The sequence below is a fragment of the Lepisosteus platostomus genome, chromosome 1, assembly GCF_059453375.1.
Source record: "Lepisosteus platostomus isolate fLepPlt1 chromosome 1, fLepPlt1.hap1, whole genome shotgun sequence".
Classification (NCBI taxonomy): domain Eukaryota; kingdom Metazoa; phylum Chordata; class Actinopteri; order Semionotiformes; family Lepisosteidae; genus Lepisosteus; species Lepisosteus platostomus.
In genome coordinates, this window is record NC_142611.1 from 12039738 (window position 1) to 12060563 (window position 20826).

The 20826-nt window shown below is 38.9% G+C and overlaps 1 protein-coding gene across 5 annotated transcripts in view; it reads left to right on the forward strand.

Moving 5' to 3' along the window:
• Positions 1 to 9912, forward strand: part of pax5 (paired box 5) — a 101232-nt gene extending 91320 nt beyond the window's left edge. For all 5 annotated transcript variants that reach the window (XM_088624419.1, XM_088624394.1, XM_088624412.1 and 2 more), the window contains one exon: positions 215 to 9912. In XM_088624419.1, coding sequence (XP_088480545.1) covers positions 215 to 291 — 77 coding nt within the window. In that variant the 3' untranslated portion in view covers positions 292 to 9912. The remainder of the gene's footprint in view (positions 1 to 214) is intronic.
• The last annotated feature ends 10914 nt before the right edge of the window (positions 9913 to 20826 follow it).

Below are 20826 nucleotides of genomic sequence, written 5' to 3' on the forward strand. Positions count from 1 at the left end.
ACCCTGAATTCTTTCAAGAAACAGCTCAGATCTACCAATTACTACAGAACAGATGGGCTGAATGGGCTGAATGGATTTTTCTCATTTTTAACCATTCTTATTTTATTTCTGTAATTCAGACTTACTGGTTCTGATCGGCTGTACTAGATTTTTATCCAAATGGATAGAGTGGAGTGTCCAGAAAAGCCCTAATTATTATTGTGTTTCCTTGCAGGCTCTCCCTATTACTACAGTGCCGCCGCGCGAGGCGCAGGCCCTGCGGCTACAGCCACCGCGTACGACCGTCACTGACCACCCCCTGCCCTGGCCCAGCTCCACCACAGAAGAGAAGAGAGAGGCGAGAGAACGAAAGAGAGAGAAAGAGCACCAGCGCTGCCCTGCGTCTATCTGCCCGGGGGGTCTGGTGGGGAGGGGGGGGGGGTTTGCTGGGATTTTGAAGAAACCCACCCACAGAGACCTGCTGACACGTTCCCACATGCCCTGCAAGTGAGGCGGAGTCCCATCCACGCGTCTGGTCATCCCACACTGTCCCAACTCTGCCTGACATCCCTCTCGGACACACCTCTCACAAGTCAGTCCTGACCTTGCAGTCCCATGCCTTTCGGAGCAGACACGGAGAAAAGTGGGAATGTGGAAAGGAGAGGGGAGATATTCAACTTTTCAGTTGACCCAGTGGCTTGGAGGTATTACAATCCAGTCTCTAAGGGTTTTTCTAAGAGGTGAATAGCTCTTGCTCTTTAATTAATCCACCCAGCCAACAGAGGGGGCCATCACAACAGCCTTCAGTTACACACTTAGTAACAGATGCCACAAGACAGCTAATTCGTCTTTCTTTATGATTACTTATGTTCTTTTGTGATCGCTTTTTGGTCCTAGCAAGTGTGCGATTGGTTATTTATTCCAGTAGTTATTCAGCAGCCACATGCCGCAACTGAAAACCACACTCACCCGAATGCAAGACTTGGCACACTGTGGATAGCGTAACCGACACCCGTGTGGATACTGGATGTTTTATTTTATCCTCAATCCACGAAAGTCCGTTCATCGCAAAGATGAAACTAGTTTGATTACAGATGTTGGCATTTCCTCTCATGCATGGGCTTTGATTTTTGACAAACTCCTGTTTCGTCGAAGAATTCTAAAAATGTCTCAAAGGAGAAATAGACAATACGGTCAGGATTTATTTCATTTCATGTCCTTCTATTTGGCCTGCTTTCAGTGCTTTTATTGCTGTTTCTGCTCCCTTCAGCATTGAGTTTAAGTCAGTGAAGAAGAGTGTCAGTAATAAGCGAAAAAGGAGTTCATTGCTCTTGAAATATCCTTCACTCTCTGAAAGTTCTTAGCTCCCCTCGTTATAAAATCCTTATATTTCAGGACCCTCGATTGCTTCTAAATTACCTACTCATAATTAGAATGATCAATATAGAATTTAAGGTACCGATTGTTTCAAAGTACTGCAAAGGTGTGGAGGAGTGAGCACGTATCCCTCCTTCACTTCTTTCGCAGTCTGGATTAGGGACAGATTAGAGAAGATTAATATGGTGGTATGTGCAATACTCATATTAAATATGTGTGCCGAGACAGCAACAAAGAACACTTAAAGAAAAGAGAAGCTTAATTTTATCTGAATGAAGATCCTCTTTAGCAGAAAAGAGACAATGCACATAAGTTTAAGATTTTTTTTTTCAGGTTTATTTCTTGGTTGAGACCAACCATGGACGTGTGTGTTGTTGGGTCATGTGTCATCATGACCTGTCATAGTCCAGACTGATGTCACAGGTATTCTCACGCTTTCAATATCCATACTACAGCAAGACGTGAAAACTGTACATACTGATCCTCTCTCTCTTTCCAGCATTTTGATACGACTGTTTTAATTCCCAGCTCTGTCAGACCAATGCTTAGAAGCTGTATATGAAATTTCAGGCAAGCCTTGTTTCTGCAGAAGCCCAGCTTCCCAGATCAGAGATAAACATCATCACACATCACAGTATTTTGACATGTGTGTTTGGGAAGAGTTTTATGGAGCTGAAATGAAGAAGCAGGAAAAGGGAGGGAGTAGAATCCATCTATTTTGAATATTTTAACTCTCTGAGTCTATTGTGTGTTGTGCTTCATACCTTTTCCAGCTTAAGCTCTGCATACATCTGGGAGCAATGCAAAAGGGATGTGTTATCTTGTCCTTTTTTATCATACACTGGTCATGTAGTGATGTTTCTATTACAGAATGATCTGCCAAGGACACAGCCAATTGTATAATACCTCTGATTGTTTTTAGCTTCCCATATAAGGAGTAGTTATTTTTATGAAATCACATTCTTGAAGTTATAAAGCTTCTTAAATTCAATTTATTTTCAAAGCATTTCCTCCTCTTCTATTTCAAATGCTTTAAAGTTGGGTGACTTTTATGGCTGATGCACTTGCCTCTTTTCTCTGTTTTTAGGGGGGAAAACTAAACAAAGAACGATCATTGTCTGTCAGGGCTGTTACTGGTTACTGATATTTAAAAATTCTAACCAATCTATATATTCCATATGTCCTGCCCCCCACCACAAAAAAAAAATTATAGAAGCGAGGAAATGTCTGTGAAGCACACACTCCTGTCTGTGGCGGGAGGGTGACCTCTGATGCTGGTGCAGTATTGGCGAAGATAATGAAATCTGAATAGAAAAAAACCTCATGGGCCAGATTTAGCATTGAGTGCAGTTTCGCCTGCACACACAAAGCCATGATACACAGCCCCATTAAAGACCCACTGAATCTCTCTTTGCTGCAGGAAGTGATGGGTTTGTTGCTGATTGACAGGAACGAGGGGGGGGGGGCTGGAATATAAATGTTTGAACATGACAAAGCATCCCAAAGCAGTGATGAGAAAAATGGAAGTTTTCAAATTAATTGCTTATCAATAACTCTCTGCTGAAGCAGATCAGTAGAATAATTATAGGGACCATAGAATTAGTCTCAAAGTACAATCAATATTGACATTTCATGCCTTTTCATTGATGATGTCCATTCTTCAATTAATAGACTTAAAAATGTTTCTGTTTAACTTCACTTCCTACAAATGTTCTGTTTAGTGGTTATTGCGTTGATTTCAGGGCAATTAGTCAGACATACTATCTCGGCACTATCTTGATTTAATACGAATAATATATTTTATCAAAGTCTGTTTTACTCAACCAGCTATCTAGTAGGCAACTGATATATTTAACTAAATATCTATAATCCTGAGATCAGGGTTTGAACCCAGGTGATTCTTCTGGCAAAAGCGGTTCTTGATCATCCTTAACAGAGAATTGTGTCTATGCATCTGTCACACACATTGCCCCATGTACAGTATTTTAGCACCTAGAGACATGACTTTTAAGTATCTACTGCCTTTTAGAACAGTTCTTACTGAGCTGGATTCAAACTGCCCTGGGACAATTGGAGGGGGATGCTCAGTAGATTGGAAAATGGCATATTAATATTATATATATGTAAATTGCTTTTAAGTGCCAAAAATGACAGTCTGCATGGCTTTCTCTGTCATTATGGTTTTAAGGCTAGTGGAGGGGCAGACTTTAGGCATTTCAGTAGGTCTGTTACCTAAGTAGTACAGTATGTTTGATAGAAACCAAATGTGCTTTGTATGTAGATGTTCCCATATTTAATTTATTTATTTATCTTGTAAAGCCAAGAATGATGAGGGACAAAATAAAATACATAGGGACTCTTTCGGATTGCGTTGTAGAATGAATTCTGCATTGAAAACAATCAGTAAATAAATAGCTCTGTTACTACTATACAGGTTTTTTTTAATTGTAGATTATAGCTGGTCTGATCCTTAAAGTGGGAGAAAGATACAGACAATCTCACTCTGATGGTCAGAAAAGCAGAGGCATATTGTGTACGCACTTCATTGTAGTACACCACAGGAACTCACAGCAAGAGTTAGGTGAAGCTTCATTAGTGATGTACAGAACAATATGGTAATGTGGTATAAAGGCTAGTGTAGGCATTTCTGGTGGACCATATTGAAAGCAACCTGGTTAGACAAAAGTTGGTATTTTTATGTCTAAGCAAATCATGTTAGAGCTATGACAAAGCACAATAAATTAAAAGCAAAGAAATAAAGTCCCAGGTGACTTATAAAGTACAATAGGTCTGCTTCCATTAGCAAAAAGGCATGAAATTTAAAAAGGGCTTACTCAGGTTTGAAATCTTGCATTGTTAAAAAAAATACCCTTCTTTTTTTGCCAGACAGCTGCAATTCACTAAATTTTAGAAGCACGTTTCTTCACAGGTAAAGTGTGCTTGTATGGTGTGAGAAGTTATTAATTTCATTGTAAAGTGTGAGCAGAGGACTCCGAAAGTTTAATGAGCTGGCTGTTTGCCTTCTAATGTTTAAAAAAATATATTTTAACAATAATTTGAGCATTAAAATGTATACTTTTCTGGTACTACAATACATTTAGAAAACATCTGTGTTCCTTCTCAGAATTAGGTGTCTCAGTCTGATTTTTGTTCATAGTTTTGTGCACTTCATTGAAAAAAAATAGTACCATAGTTTTAGAGTACAGACTTGTTATCAATTTACATTGTATACTACTCTAACCAGATAAGTGTTTAAGCCTTAGTTGGATCATATAACAACAAATAGTCAAAATGGAAGCATAGCTTAATGAAAATAATCCAATAAAAGTACACATGGTATACTTTCTTATTCAAGATAAAGGAAAGACTGACATTACTTAAAAAAACCATAGTGTCAGTCTTTATATAAATGCAAGAGAATTATAAAGTTACATATGTTATCAGTTGTTACGATATTGCATTAACCTACTTTTAGTTCTCTTAAAACAAATGCAAATAAATTATTTATTGAGCAGAGATTAATATATTTTAGACTTGCAGCACAGAGAAAAGTAAAAATATAATTTGAAGATACTGTATATGATAAGACACACCAAACATGAGATGTGCTCTCATACTGAGATATGTGGTAGCGTTCATTTCATGAGGACTTCATTTGTTGATCTAGATCTCGATTCTTTGCTTTGACTGCGATCTGTTTGAAGTTATTGGATTGACGGCTGTGATTGAAAAAGAACAAGATGGTCCATTAAACAGTTGGCTTGTCTCCTTTTCACATATTCTCTGTGTGAAAGTTAACCCTCGATTTTCAGCTGGACTGCACTTCATTCAGTGGATTGGGCAGCTTTGAAGTGTGTATTTTGAAAAACTGTTGGCGTGGTCTTAGAGTAAGAGATGCATCCTTTTCCATTGCTGGATATTATTCACCTTGAGGTAACATGTTGAGAAAGGAGAGCATGGAGATGAAGTTGACTTAATGTGCTCATAAGCCTTAAACTATTAACAAAGAACCAATATCTTAATGTAATGAAAAAGGCTTTCCAAGAGAAAGTATAGTGAGAAAGTATAAATGGACTCAGGCAGATGGTTCCATTTTTTCCAAGTTAGCAGTATTTTAAATGGGCGAGGGCACCAAAAGGATTACCTTTTATATTCATGTAGTATCATAACTGGTTTCAAATCTTATTTGGTTTTAAGGAAGTTTGTAAAGTAAAATCATGTTTTATGAATTCCACTGTATTCATACTCTGTGCTCTACTGGAGAAATATTATATGATTTTGAACAGTCATAAAGTTGTGTGGGAATCTACTTATATCAAAGTACAATGTCATGGCATATTTACATTTTTACTGACTGGATTGAAGGGACAACTTATAGAAAAAATGAAGAGATTGCTTTATTTTCCAGAACTGAGAACTATATTACTTAACAGTATTACATTAACCTCACAGAACCATGAAGTACCTGCTCCATTGCCTTTATCTCCTATGTTTTTCTGATGTCTTTAAATGGCTTCACATATTTTGAATTAATTAATAGGTTTTTAGGCCTAATGCCATCTACAGAAACTGCAAGTTCCTGTGTAACAATAAGATCCCATTCACAGGTCTTCACATGAATACATCCTACTTCCCAGGCATTATAAATGGAGGTATACCAGGCCAGCAGAAGAATAGTGCCTTTTTATTCTCTTGACAGCAAATTAGCTATGTGATGGTGTACTCCTGCCATGACTCTTACAGCCTACACAATGATGACAAGGCCAGGAAGGTCACTACACACCTCAAACTCCACAAAGCAATTGACCTGAAATTATCAATGTGCCAGGAGTAATACCCTTAATTCAGGCAGGTAATCATATACAGTACCAGAAGGTACTGTATAGAAATACAGGGCACCGACTTTCAATTACACAGATAATTTACAGGTCACTCATCAGACCCCTGGTTCCCTGAGAAGTTCAGACATTTCTAGGTGTTTAGAAGTGGACCTACATTTTTTTCCTGCATTCATTCATGACCCCCAATACCTGTAGTGATTTTTGGGTTACTACCTCCAATGTGTTTTAAGTTCTTTCGGTGTCATTTCTGATGACACAGGGCTCATTTTAAGCATTGGACATGGGTTTGCAGGGGGGGGTTGCTTAGGTTTGTACTAAGTTGTGACTTCCCCTTTTCATGTCTCATCATTGTCTTTAACGCAACATCTCTAAAACACATTTCTAGCCAACGTAGCTTTTGTTGCAATAGGAAACACCCATGAACTCAAGAGTGGGAAACACATTCTGTAAAAAGGGTTTGTAAGTAACATTGTCGCTCGTGACCCACAATGCATTTTGGACTGTTTGTACGTGGTGTTTTCAAGAGGGTGAGAGACTCGTCAGTACACTAACCCGCACAAGCGTTTTGTGTTGAGCAAACTTTAGATCGGATAAGAGTTATGAGCAAAAACTCTACAAAACCTAGTTTTAAAGCAACTTTAAAGCTAACAATTGTATGTACGGCCAATGGCCACGCAAGCTGTACCACAACACATTTGGATTCCTTGCTTGCATATGTCAGTGTTTCATATTAGCAGTGTTATACACAGTGTTTCATCCTACACGTTAGGTACAGTATACGACTGCAAGCACTCTGTCATGTGATGCAAACTATTGTGACATTCTCTGTAAAAATGGTAGTAGTCCTGGCTGTTTTTTATGCGCAAAAACGGCACCATCTTGTTCAGTATAAACACATACATACAGTATTTTCAAACTTTCAAAAGAATTATCTGGTCTGAAAATGGAACACCTAACACTCTTTGTTTGTTGTAAAAACACACTGTGTGTGTTTTAACACAGTGAAAACCCCAACATGCTCCTGTCTAAGCACTAGAACTACAATAAATGGCAAACTTCATCTGTTAGTTTTTTTTTAAGTGTTGTTCTCCTGACTGTTGTTGCTGACTTTGCCAAGAGGTGCTTGCTTTGCCATTTGTTTGATGTCTCCAGTGATTATGGTGACAGTTTGCTTTTTGCATGGTGCAGCAGCAATCAAACATTTCAATCGTTATGATAAATGTTTTCTTATGCAAGTCTGTATCCTAACATACAGTAAATGGGTTTTGTGTAGAGAAGATACCTTTGTTAAGGCTACAATAGGAAACGAGCTACCACATATCCTATAACTATATATACTGTACTGCTAGTTATAGTTGTAATTATGGAACTTCTTTAACTATTGAAGAAACGGTTATTTTTGCTGTTCTCACTTTTATATGTTTCATTATGTGTCACATATAGTTTTGACAAAGACTGAAGTCCTTTTTCTGTCCTTTGAAATGGTACAGCTGAGGCATTAGCATCTTCCCAAAATGTTGCCTTTGCCAATGTGCCTTAAATCTGGCCTAGAGGGATCGACCCAAAGGCTGGAGGGAAATTCAGTCTAGTCTCCTCCTCTGTTTTCACCCATCCACTCCTCCCTCGTTCTTCTCAACACAGTCTGCTAAACAGGACAACCACTAGGCGAAACCTTGTGGTTTTTCTGTTGGGCTCTATTTGAGAGCGTCTAACATACTCTCCTTCTGACCTGCACTGCTTTTCAAAACAGGCCCCTTTGGGAGGTCACTTGCAGTGCCATCACAACTTCTTCCTGCGCTAAGCTGAAAATCTGCCACTCTCCTTTTATTCCATTTCATCACAAAGGGTTGTCACTGTGTGATTAGGATTAGGAATATCTAAAATATCACCACACCGGGGAGGCACCAAGGGGGTGACTTCCTCTTGAAACTAAAAGGCGACGCCTTCAGGGAGATTTGTTTTTTAAATTCCCTTTCAAAACGGAAGTCGAGATGTAAACAGAGATTCCTTTATTCAAGGCAAAGAGGTTAAAATAGGAATGGGCAGATGCTCTGAAAGGAATACAGTTTGAAATGTTTAAAAAATAATTAGTAGGCGTCTGAATCAAACATCACATCAAGCAACTATCCTTTGGGTCACACAACTTTTCTATTTCTATTTCTGTTTATATTGACAGACTTCACGGAATAATTAAATTTGGGGAAGGCTAAATTACTTAATACACAGGGTAGCACAACTCAGAATTAGAGTTTATGTATATATATATAAAGACAACATCTTTAATCGTTGCCAAATATCAATTACATTTCAGTTTCTGCTTTTCTAGGTCTTGGCACTGTACATAGTAAATGTCGTTTCAGCTGATGTTTTTTTTTTATGTGGTCAGATACTGAGGAGTGAACTTGCGATTCGCTCAGTTCAAAATGGACCCATCACAAACAAATGGCAAGGCCCTCTTTTTATTTGGGCACCCAGTCGTTCCCCTAATGGTGTTACACACACACAAAAAAAAAACAGACATCAATTTGTCCAGCTCCTCATCCAGAAACCCATATGTCCTGAAGGAGCCATTTATTCCACCCTAGTGCTGAGCTATGCAAGGCCTTGGATACCTGGGCATGAAACTCTATGGCCCTGCTAGGGTGGTTTTTAAGAACATGATAAAGATTGCAAACAGGAGATGGCCATTTAGCCCACTGACAATAGCTCCTTTGGTTTTTAGTAGCTCACTGATCTGATGTTTTGGTATCGTCACCTAATTCTTTGTTTTTATTTCCTAGTGCCATTTTAGTTCAGTGGATTCAACAGCAAGGTGTAAAACAATTTATCAACTAGAACATTTGTGCACCAAGAGATTTATCTTAATGGGGTTTAGCCTCTGCTGAGGGTTTCCAAAACGATGTCCTGGTTTTCACCTTCCAGTGGCCTTTTTGTACATCCTGGGATTATTATATTTCCATGGCTTCTTAATAGAGGTGTTTGAAAGTGTATTTTTTATCTGTTAAGATTTTAGTAAAAATGCTGTGATGACGCAAGCCGATTTATACCGATGAACTTGTCGACATCAACAAAATAAAAAATAAAAAAGAATACATATCTATAGCATCCACCAAAGTCTGAGATGCCTGTTTTAAAGCTTAACTTGTAAAAAAAAAAAGAGACAATAAAAAAGAAAAAAGATAAAACATTTCAAGAATAAATGCCTTCAAAAGGATGGAGACGAGAAACAAATTAAGCCTCCACAAAAGAAATGCTTCTTTAAAAATGTGTATGTTTTTTATTCAATTTTCTAGTAGTACAAGAAAATTCTCTTGGTGTTCTTTCTTAGTGCTGTGTGTTGCTTTTTTGTGTCATAATATTTGAATGTAATTACAGCAGTGCAGATTTGCCAAAGATATCATACACTTTTTCTTTTCAATTTTGAAACTGTCCACACTGGAGATTGTGATTTTGTTTTTTACTTTTTTATTATTCTTTTTTGGTTTGCTCATTTTCAGGGTTTTCTAAGTTAAATGGTTAATTGCAACTCTCTGGATGTTACCGGGAGATTTCTGCAATAAGATGGGATATAGATTATCAGTATCTGTGTGTCTGTTCATCTGAGTGGCTGTTGTTTGTGAATTATCGATTTATGTACCCTAAATGTGAAAATAATTATTTGTAAATATTTGCCATAATTTTATTGGTTCTTAAAATAAAAATAATTTTTTTTAAAGTTCACAGATTCTGTGTCTTTGTGTGATCTTCACAACTTTCTTGTGTGAACATCTGAAGTTTGTCGATTGCTTAATGTAGACGCTGCCCCTGCCACTCTCCACTGTGCTCTTACCTCTTATTCCTAAACTCCCTCTGTTCTCTCACATCTCAATCTTCCCATTCCTGGCTCTCCTCCCTCCTCTGCCAGAACCAGGCTGCTCGCCAGTGAAAACACAGAAGAAATCTAAATTGCCCTCTGTCTTGGGTCTGTCTCACCCCCTTCTCTTCTGCTTCTGCTTCTGCCAAATGGTCTTATTTCCAATTTTGTTTGTTGCTTGTATGTTCATTTTTAATTCATTTCCAACATCGATTCCTCATCCCTTCAGAACTATCGTCTTTTTTCCCTTTCTCCCTAAAAACCTTGAGCAAGCTTATTATTTGTACTCCAACAGCTTTGTGCTCTCCTCTTGCATCGCTCACAGCTTGACCCTCGCCAGTTTGCCTTCTGTGCCTTCAAATACCCAATTGGTCAGGACAGAAGAACAGCATTTTGCAATTCATTTGATATTTTTGATGTATTATGCTTTATACTGTATGTATTTCTAATATCTCCCTCAAATTGTCTTATATATTGCATGAGTAAGAAAATGGCAGACTATTATAGTGATGGGTCAGCCTTATTAACAGTTAAACAGTTAAAAGAAAACTATGAACTTATTAACTATTACCTAACAGTGCAGTTAAAATAAAATAGTTTGTTTCTCTTTTGTGAATTCACCACAGATTTTTCACCTGCTTTTCTATCTCATGCATTGTATCTCACGATCATCATCTCATACTAAACAAATGAGTTGTGAAACCATTTTCAATCAAAACATTCCTGAGAAGTTGCCCAGATACCTGGGTTAAAGTCTTTATTGATGACAATGGTATTAGGCAGTTAGCACAGTGGACTCCAGCACATGTTGTGAGTTCTAAGGCAGGCACTGAAGGCACTGTCTGAGATGATAGAATGAATGTTTCAGGGTCATAGTAAAAGCCTCAAATGAGACACCATGCTGTGAAATTGGTGGTGCTTGAAATATCTAGATGACAACACACTCTTTGGAATTTTATAATATTTCTTGAATTGTGCCTGCTCCTCTGGCCCACAAACACAATAATTTGTGCTATGTCACGCTAAACCTGTTTAGCTGTCTTCTGAATACAGGTGTCTCTGTAAAGCAGATTAAACGAAGTGTTGAAGGGTAAGAAGCAGAGATTATAAAGTCATTTTGAATTGTGGATTTAAACTTAACATTACAACATTTGAATCCATTTCCATTTTTAATCTTTTAAACCTCTTGAGGCTTGGCCCTGCCAAATATTACTCTTGTAAGTCACATGATGAAATGAGACTTCATACTCTTTAAGGGCATAATGATGATACTATCGTTACTTTCTGCAAAAAATAATGATATAATAATTTTATGTACACTTGCATACAGTAAGTGCCCTTCTCATCCAGATGAAGTCAAGTATAAATAGAATATCATGAAGCAAATCACATTATATTATGACATCCAAGCATGATATCAATGTAATACCCAAAGTTTCTATATGGATATGAAAGTTTCTAAACATTCACATTCAGAAAATATGGACCATACACTATATTGAATATAAACAAACATATTTGTGGTCCACATTATGTAGTGATAATTAGATTGTAGCAAACTACATGGATGAAAAATAAATTAGTGTGGAAAATCTATAGTAAAAGGCAAACTATCTGGGGAGATGACAATACATAAGATATGACCAAGGAACCTGAAAAATAAATGTTTGGAGAAGAAAAAATAAGCGTGAGGAATATAGCTTCAAACCTCGAGAAGCACCTTTCTAAAATTAAAATCACCGTCTACTTCTGTTTACCCACCTGATTTGAAACAAAAAGTTGTGTGTTTTCACATCTTGGCTCATGGCTATAAAGCCGACACCCACACCCTGAAGAGAAAAAGAACACATAGGCAAAATATTATACTGTATGTGCATTTGTTCGTTGCAGCATGCTGTCAAAAACATCTTATACTGTAAGTCTTGTATTATAGTCTTGTCTTACAGAGAAATTGTATAACTGCATACAGTGGGGGTCACTGGTAAAACGTGCTACTTTTCCTCATTAAATAAGTTTCATTGAAGCATAGTCTGAGTAGAACAGAGAAAGAATGGAACAAATCTGACTTTTCCAGTCAAAATACCTTTCTCTTATACATTTAATGAAGAAAAGTGGTTAAAAAGTACAGAATAGTGCTGTTAGTAGAACAAGAGAAGAGAAATAATGTCAGTAACAAACATGGTAATATGCTATGTTTGCAATTAACTGACATCTCACATACACTTGTGCTTTATTTTTTTTCCTGTGGAAACGAGTAACAGGTAGGTGGTTTTCGGTAACAAACCCGACTCTGGGGAAGTTTGCGGATCTCTGCAAATATCCGACAGACACGAATCGGTATCATCCCGCACAGCTAGAGCACAGGTCTCAAGAGCAAAAACGGTCTGGCTAAGGTGCCGGCCAGCATCTCGTTTTTCCTCTCACAACACGTCAGTGGCCTCTCTGGAGCAGAGGCGCATGTTGTACTGTATCTGTGACGTGAAGAGGAGACTCGCGGCTTCATTTCTTCAAGGAGCACAAAATACAGCAACGAACTGGCTTTATTTTCAGCGATTCGACTGATTACCAACAGAAATGTACGAAACCACTGACATAAATTGCTCACATGCTCGGGGCTTGAGTTCAGTTAGTGTATATATATTTCTTTTTTCCTCTTTTTGATTTCCCATAATGGGCCACAGGGCCATGCTCCTGGCTCCTGGCCGACAGCGCTGTGAAGTAATGATGGAAAGTACGCAGTACAACACACCATCCACATGGCTTACAAGTCCATCTCAGCTTGAGGCCTGGCGTGCCATGGAATTGTTTGGGCTTGTGCCCAGTTCAGCCTAACTACACTAATTAATAGAACTCCCAGGGCAGGATTTTAAGATGAATAGCTCCGAGACTTGAGGGAGGTGGTGTGGGGACTCCTTGCCAACATGTTTGTTTATGTGTTTGTGTTGTGCTGAAAAAATCCCCAAAACAATCGAAAGCCGTTTTTGTACTTGGTCACGGAAAATGGCAAGTAAATACAGATCAGCACCGCTCGTTTCAGAAAGATGAGGACAAGCAGTGGTTAAAGACGGGAAAAATGGAATTTGATCTGTTTAGTTATCAATTAGCTGGAAACAGTTATTTTGCTCACAAGGCACTTAAAAGCCAAGCAGACACTAGCTTCAGAGAGCCTCTGGAAGATTTTTGATGTCTTCCTAAAACTAATGAAAACTTTGATGCATTTCCGAAACAGACCTGTCAATCATACCGGCACCCCGCCTCTGCAGTTGACATGGTGCCTCATCATACACAGAGAGAACTCTTTCACATTTGATTGATCTCTCTCCGAGCAGAGTATATCTCACTAAAAACACATTGCTCCCATAACAGTCTTTGAACTTCCTACAGTATGTGAATTGACATAGTGGGACAATTCTATTTTATTATATATAACTCACTAGGAGTAACAACAGCCAAGAATTAAGTGTACTGAAAGGATTATGGAGTGTTTTAGTCTTAATCTGCTTACTCCTGGCCCGAAGACGAGGAAGCTGGGATCCCCCCATGCAGAGTGAGGAGTGACCAAGGGGCAGCTGCAGAGGTGGGGGTATTGTGAAGGTGGGATGCAAAAAGATGGGGATAAGGGGATCACATACTGTAAAGTCTTTTCATAACATTTTAGGTAAGGAAATCATGTCAGCAGCGATTGCAGATGACTGACAGCTGAGTCTGATTGAACCTGGCTGTTGTCATCCCTCCCGAACTTTCATTATAGACAAATGTAAGAGGAATCAACAAAGTGAAAGAAGTGAAAGAAAAATCCGATTTCTGTTGCAACCTGCGCTGCATCTATGATTTAAAAAAAAAAAGTTTCAGTTTCTCATTAAATTTAAACACCACCATCGCGGCTAAGCTGTCCAGATGAAAGGGCAAACGACACCTACAGAGGTGAGCGAAAAAGCTGAAAGGCCCTATTAAAAGTCAAAAGGGAGGCTAATATAATCACGTTCACCGTTTAAACAGGTTCGTTAAGAGAAAGGAAATGGACTTCAAAGCGGAAGTTAGAAAAGAAAAAAAAACCTTATTTATGTGCATTTTAATCTTCTCCAAGACTCCCTTTCAATTTACAGCTGGCTGTACCTGTTTCCCAGTGGCTGACTGCGCCGTGTTCTTTCACTTGCTAAGCAGCCTCTCGCTCTGTTCCACATCCCTGAACTCTGAAGAGCCGCCGCTCGGTGACACAGATCAGGCCATTAACATGCACGCTGGAGCAGAGGAACTCCGGGCGCACGCCGATAACAAGAGCGGCCCCGGAACGACGATGGGACTGTGACCAGGTCTGTACGGACTCACGGCTAACTGGGGCTCTGTCAGCCTCGTCGTGGCGATTCTAAAATTCGCTTTTCTTGTTCGGTTCGTTTTCTCTTGGAAAGATTGATTCTGTTTTGTCTGTATGCTTTGACAAAACACGAGGAATGGCACGCGTGCGAGAATTCACCAATTCTTTCCCTGTGATCTCAGACGGCGTGAAAGAAATGGACAAAGGAACTTTTCAGGGCTTTAAGATATCAAAGCTCACTTGCGCCAGATGGACAACAATGCCAAATTACAATCAAATCAAATGCAAAGTTCTACCAAAAAGCCTGGATAAAAAACGTCATTAGTTATCTTGTTCCAAATATCAAGTAGAGGTTAATTCCATGCTGAAAATTTCAAAGAAAACGTAAAAGTTCAAATGTTTCGGTTGTCCAGTTGTTTTCAGGTGCATACAAGAAAGAATGACCAAGAAGAGATCTGAGAATGAGGTGAGAAGGGGGAACCCGCAGATAGAATAGCAGAGGTTAGGTAAGTGGCTGTAGTCAGAAATGTGACGGATAGATTACAGTGAAAGATGTGAAAGACAGCAATCTGTAAAGGAATGGAAAGAAAGTTGCAGCAAGGCTCGTAATTACTCACACAAAGTACTTCGGAACATATCTATAATAAAAAAAACATTGATCCTTACATATGCACCATTGCAGTAAAACAGTACACTGTTTAGCCTGTTGATATCACAAAGAGGTACACTTCCTGGGACTTCTAATTTAATGCTCAAGGGATTTTATTATTAGCTGTATTTCATGATTTAATGCTTCCTTACGTCTGTTATGTGCTTATGATCAGGGAATGCTGCTGGCCTTTCCTTAATTAAAAGGTTGCTGTACTGTGCTAGTACACTTTCCAGACTGCGACACTTGTTTGGGTGTCTCGTTGACCCTCACCCTCGTTACCAGAGATGGCTGTCTAGCTGATAAACTGTCCAAAGGCTGTGCTAATTACCTTCTCTCCCTGCACTCACACGTGCTGGATCCAATTGAGTGAGGGTCTGGGCAACTGAGAAAAAAACGTGGCATGTATGCAGTCAGTTCCTTAATGCAGCCTTCACTGCATTCAGTTTTCATGATGTATAATTAGACCGAGCCTAAACGTTGCAAAATAATTCAATAACAAAAGCCAAGGAACAGAACATTACCCCAGCATCGGAAGTCACAAAAGGAGTCCACTGTTTGGGTGATGTCATGTTTGGGCATGTAAAATATACACAAGCTTTTGCAAATAGACAGTATATATTAAGAGTTTTAAAGTGAAAAATCACACTCACCCACCCTTAACGTGTCTGCCTGTACATGCAGTGGGATTTTAGCACCTTTTGTGTGCAGGTGTATACCTGCTTTTGAGCACATTTGAGGAGGAGACAGTCTGTAATCATTAGTGATGGATTTATCTAATAGCAGATTGCCTGGTCAGTGTCATGATCTGGGTCCCACGTTTTCGCCCCAATTATTGTGTCAAAACTCAATTAAACAAGTTATTTCTCTTAATTGGCTTCTCTGATTATTAATCCTTGACAGATGATATTACATTCACAATGATTGTACAGTATCTTTATTCTTTTATAGTTCTTGAACTTGAACTTGAACTTGAACTTTATTGCCATATGTAACCGGTACTGGTACAATTGAATTCTTACTTACAGAAAGTCTCTCGATTGTAAAACAAGTGTAAAAAACAAGACAAAGTGCAAACAGTGCATCAAGACAATGTACAAACAAACAATAGACAATGTGCAAGTTAACATGTAGACAGTTTGAATGTAAACAATACAGACGTGTAAACAATGACTGGAGATGTGCAATAGATAAGAAATCATAAAGAGGTAGATGATGATGGTGTAGGTGTGGTCCGAGGGGGATGGCTAAATGTCTCACTGCTTGTGGATAGAAGCTATTGAAGAATCTGGTGGTAAGTGTCCGTATGCTCTTATATCTCTTGCCTGAGGGCAGTGGGGTGAAGAGCTCATGCCCGGGGTGGTGACTGTCCTCTGTGATGGGCAGAATTCTACCACGGCAGCGGTCCTCATAGAGCTGTTTAATCTCGGTGAGACCGCAGCCGATGATCTTCTGGGCCATATTGACCATTCTCTGCAGTGCCTTTCTTTCTCGCGAAGAGGTGTTGCCATACCACACGGTGATCCCGTTGGTGAGGATGCTCTCGATGGTGCAGCGGTAGAAGTTCACCAACACATGTATTGGCATCCCCCATCGCTTGAGGCACCTCAAGAAATAAAGGCGCTGCTGAGCCTTCTTCATGATAGAGTCAGTGTTCACAGTCCAGGTTAGATCTTTAGAGATGTGAATTCCCAAAAACCTAAAGCTGTTCTTCTTGTTTTTGATACTTGTGTAAAACGTTTGACTATATCATTTGTATAAATTGTATTCTAATTTAGCTGTCCCCATTATCCGAGATACGGTGCCCAGTAGAATGATTGCAATGATTGCAAATTGCTCTTCCAATTATTGCAAATTGCTGAATTGCAAATGATGTTCACGTGAGTTATGTGAGTATCTCTTACCAAAACGTGAAAGCTCACACTTTCATGTGTGAAATTAAATGTCAGCCAAAACTGCAAAGAAAAGTCAGAAACTATAATATGTTGATTGGAAAAGTATTCACCCCCTTTGCTACGGCAAGTTGCTGTACAGTATATTACGTCAGGCACACAATTACTTTGTGATTTCAGAACAAGTAGAGTACAGTGGTGACGTAGTCAATTTTAAGTAAAGATTCAACCACAAAGGCTTCCAATCAAGAATTTTTCAAAACAAAACAGGGAGAAAAGTGTGGAAAGGCACAGATGAGGAGACAGGATGGTATAAACAATTCAAAGACATTAAATATCCCTTTGAGTACAGGGAAGTTGGTCATTAAGAAGTTTAAGGTGAATCATACCGCCCAGACACTGCCTAAATCAGATTTTTAGATATGGAGAAAATTGCTCAGGGATGAGGCGACTACCGCCGTGGATGGGGTGAGATTGGCTGAGATGGTAGGAAATGCCCATTGAGTTGGCAGTATGCCAGTCACTCTGCAGTGCCGTTCTATGTGGAACTGAACAAAAACTCTCAAATGTGGCATTGATTTTGTGAAACACTTCAGTGATACTGCTAACGGCAGTGGCAAAGGGTTTGTGAAAAGATGAGACGAAATTGGAATATTTTGTTAAATGCATGACCTCTGCTGTTAAGACTTGTGGTGTCAGTACTATGTTATAGGGCTGCTGCTCATCAGCAGGGACTGGGAAGTTTATTGAGACTGAAGTGGAAATGGATGGAGTAAATAACAGGTAAATCTTAGTGAAAACTTGCTTCAGTCTGCTAAAACTAGTATGAAACTTCACCTTTCAGGAGTTCAGTGACTCAAAGCACAAGGCCAAAGGTGAATTGTTGTGGTTTGAGTGAGGGTCTTTTTGTGTCCCAGTCAAAATCATGTCCTCAATCTGATACAAGATCTGTGGCAAGGCTTGAAAATCCCTGTCCGTCAATGATCCCATTTTGACAAAGGTAGAGCAAGCTTGTATAGGAAAACAGAGAGAAATTTCACCACCCCAGTATGCAAAGACTTGCAGTTTTAATTGGCTGCCTAAGGAGCCTCAAAATTGGACATCACCGATTGTGTGAATACCTTTGCAAGGTTTTGTAATTTATGAGAGTTTCAAATAATAAAATATAAAGTGTCATGCATTCTTTTTACACACAAAGGGAGCTCATTGGTAAGAAACACACAATACTGAGGTTTAGTTTTTCATTGTTTACTCACCGTCATTTTTTAATTGCATGCTTCTAACTCCAGAGTGCATTGAAATTAAAATGTCTTGGAAAGCCTACATACTGTATCAGTCCTCTTGAAGTTTAGTCGTTATAACTTCTTGACTTCTCAATAAATGGATTGGCGACAGTCCTGTGTTAGGGAATATTGTGGAATTCCCATACCATACAGATCCCAAACCTTCACATGCTGAAGTGTGGCAGGTTCTACCATCTTTGAAGTTCATCTCTGGAAGCTTCTTTCCAGCATGTCCAGCAGTGTCTGTGGTTCTCTAATAAGGCATGGTTATTATCACTTACCTCTTCCAGCTGCACTAATAATGCACCCAGCGCTGTTCTGAGTGGCATTAATTTGCATGACTTCTGACCTTCCTTAAGCACTTCTATCACAGTAAAATGAAAGAAAAAAACTTATTTAACAATGTTAGGAACCTGATAAAATATGCAGAAGTTTCTGTCTTTGTCTTTTTCTGTCTTTGTACTACCTAGCTTTGGTACCCTCTCTGGTCTTCTCGTAGAGAATGTGTCGGTTTCTTGCACTCAGAAGTTGCCTTTGCAAATGACAGCTTTCGGTTTACCCTCATGTGCTTTCCCAAAGGGATCTCCAGAGAAAGTCCATTTGGAGAAAGCCATTAGTTTTACCGCTGTTGGAGGCTCTGGGTGTGCTACCAACATATTTATTTTGTATGTAATCTTCACCGTGTAGTTGTGTACTGAACTTGTGCCTTTTGCGATTTTGTCTCCTAGATATCATCATATACAATTCAAACATTTGTCTCTTTTTGTGATTGTCTGAGACATATCCTTTCAACTTCCTTGGTGCAGGCAGCTTTACTCCTTCCATCATCTTTATTTGTGATGTTTAGCTTCTGACACCATGTATTATTAACAGACAACATCAAGATCTGCAGTTGAGGGCATTATTAAACTAATGGCACCCAGCACAGATATGAAAAAAAATTGTCTCTAACAATACTATAGTCTTTTAACACAAGGCTCTCTCTTGGAACATTTCCGAACTATGAATTAAATTAAATACATCATACTGTCATCGCTATAATTCTATAATTGTGACTGCGATAATAAGTACCCATTACCTGTTGCAGTCTTGGCAATTATACCAATAGCACTTTCAGGTTTATTCTAAGAAAAAAAGCAGAGCTACACAAAAAAGGTTTAGCAATAATATTTCCTCTATTTTGATAACATAGTAATAATCAGACATCTGTACACTGTCAACAGTTTTCATGTTTCCCCTGCTTATATAATGTTACCTAACTGGCTAAACACCTAAGTTTTACATACAAATCCCCATCCCTTTCCATAGTCAAACAGGACCTGGCTCTTGGAGATAACCCCCTGGCCAGTGGTACATGTCATTTGGCAAAGGCCTCAGTGGTATTAAAGATATTTTGTAATTGGTACCTCCTAAAAAACGTCCGATTCCACCCTGGGAATTAAGCCTGCTTTCACTCCATTACAAGAACGAGCATGGGAGGTTTGCTCAGTTATTGATAACAGCAAATTAATTTTGCTTCTTCTGCTCCCTGGGATCAGAGATTAGCCCATCCAGCAAACCATGCTGGCTGAGTCCCGGCCTTGGAAAGGTGAAGCATACAAACAAAACAGATTGGAAAGGAATATTTTGGACCACCCATCCACAGACAGAGGGAGTGAAAGCAAAGGTGTGAGAGAGTGCGGGAGACCAACATGGAAAATTGTTATTTTAGTCATAATTACACAATCTGCCAAATCTCTTAGCCCACTCTCCCAAACTGGGGAGGGAGACAAGATGCAGAATCCACCTAAAAATCAAAGGCAAGTGGGATAATAATTCATCTTACGCCATCTAACTGCTCTGATTCCGAGGAAATGTAGCACCTGGGTTCCTTTTTACTTTTACTGTACTTGAAAACAGCACTATGTTTTAAGGGAAGCCTAGAATATATACGTTTTGAATTTTAGATAGCTATTGCTCTTGCTGCAATTGAATGAAGAAGAAGAATGAACTGCAAAGGCTTTGCAATATCTTTAATGTTTGTCTTACAAAATGTTCAGAACCTAGAATACTGTCCTTTAATTGGAGCTATATAATGGAGATTTCAAGAAATATACTACTTTTCATTGATTTACTATCACTTGAGGCTCTATAGGATGCTGAAGCATCTTCAGATATTCAGTAGTGACAACCTTAGGATAAGGTTAGGGTTTTTAGGGATAGGATTAAGTTAGAATTAGGGCTAGCATAGGTGATAGTTAATGTTATATAAAATCTCATCTGAGTGAATTGTTCATTAACAGAGTGTGAATCTCATATGACACAACTTAATCTAAAGTAGTACCAAAGTGTGTCGTGTGGGTTCATGACTTTTTGCTCCCAACTGCAAAGCATGGCACAGAGTTTCCAGTTCATTTCAACAGCTATATGAAGAACAAATACTTCAGTTTTCCTTTAAAATCAAGTTGCCTCACCACACAGTAATGTAACGTGTCAAACCAATCAAAGCCTGTTCCTCTTTTCTCAGTATTAGAAAGCACAACATGACAGCCCTATTTTTCAGCTGATTAGAGCAAACATAACTATTAAAAAGTGATACTGCCTCTTGTACAATTAAAGTTTATTATTTGATAAAAATGATTTGCGCCTAAAGTAGCA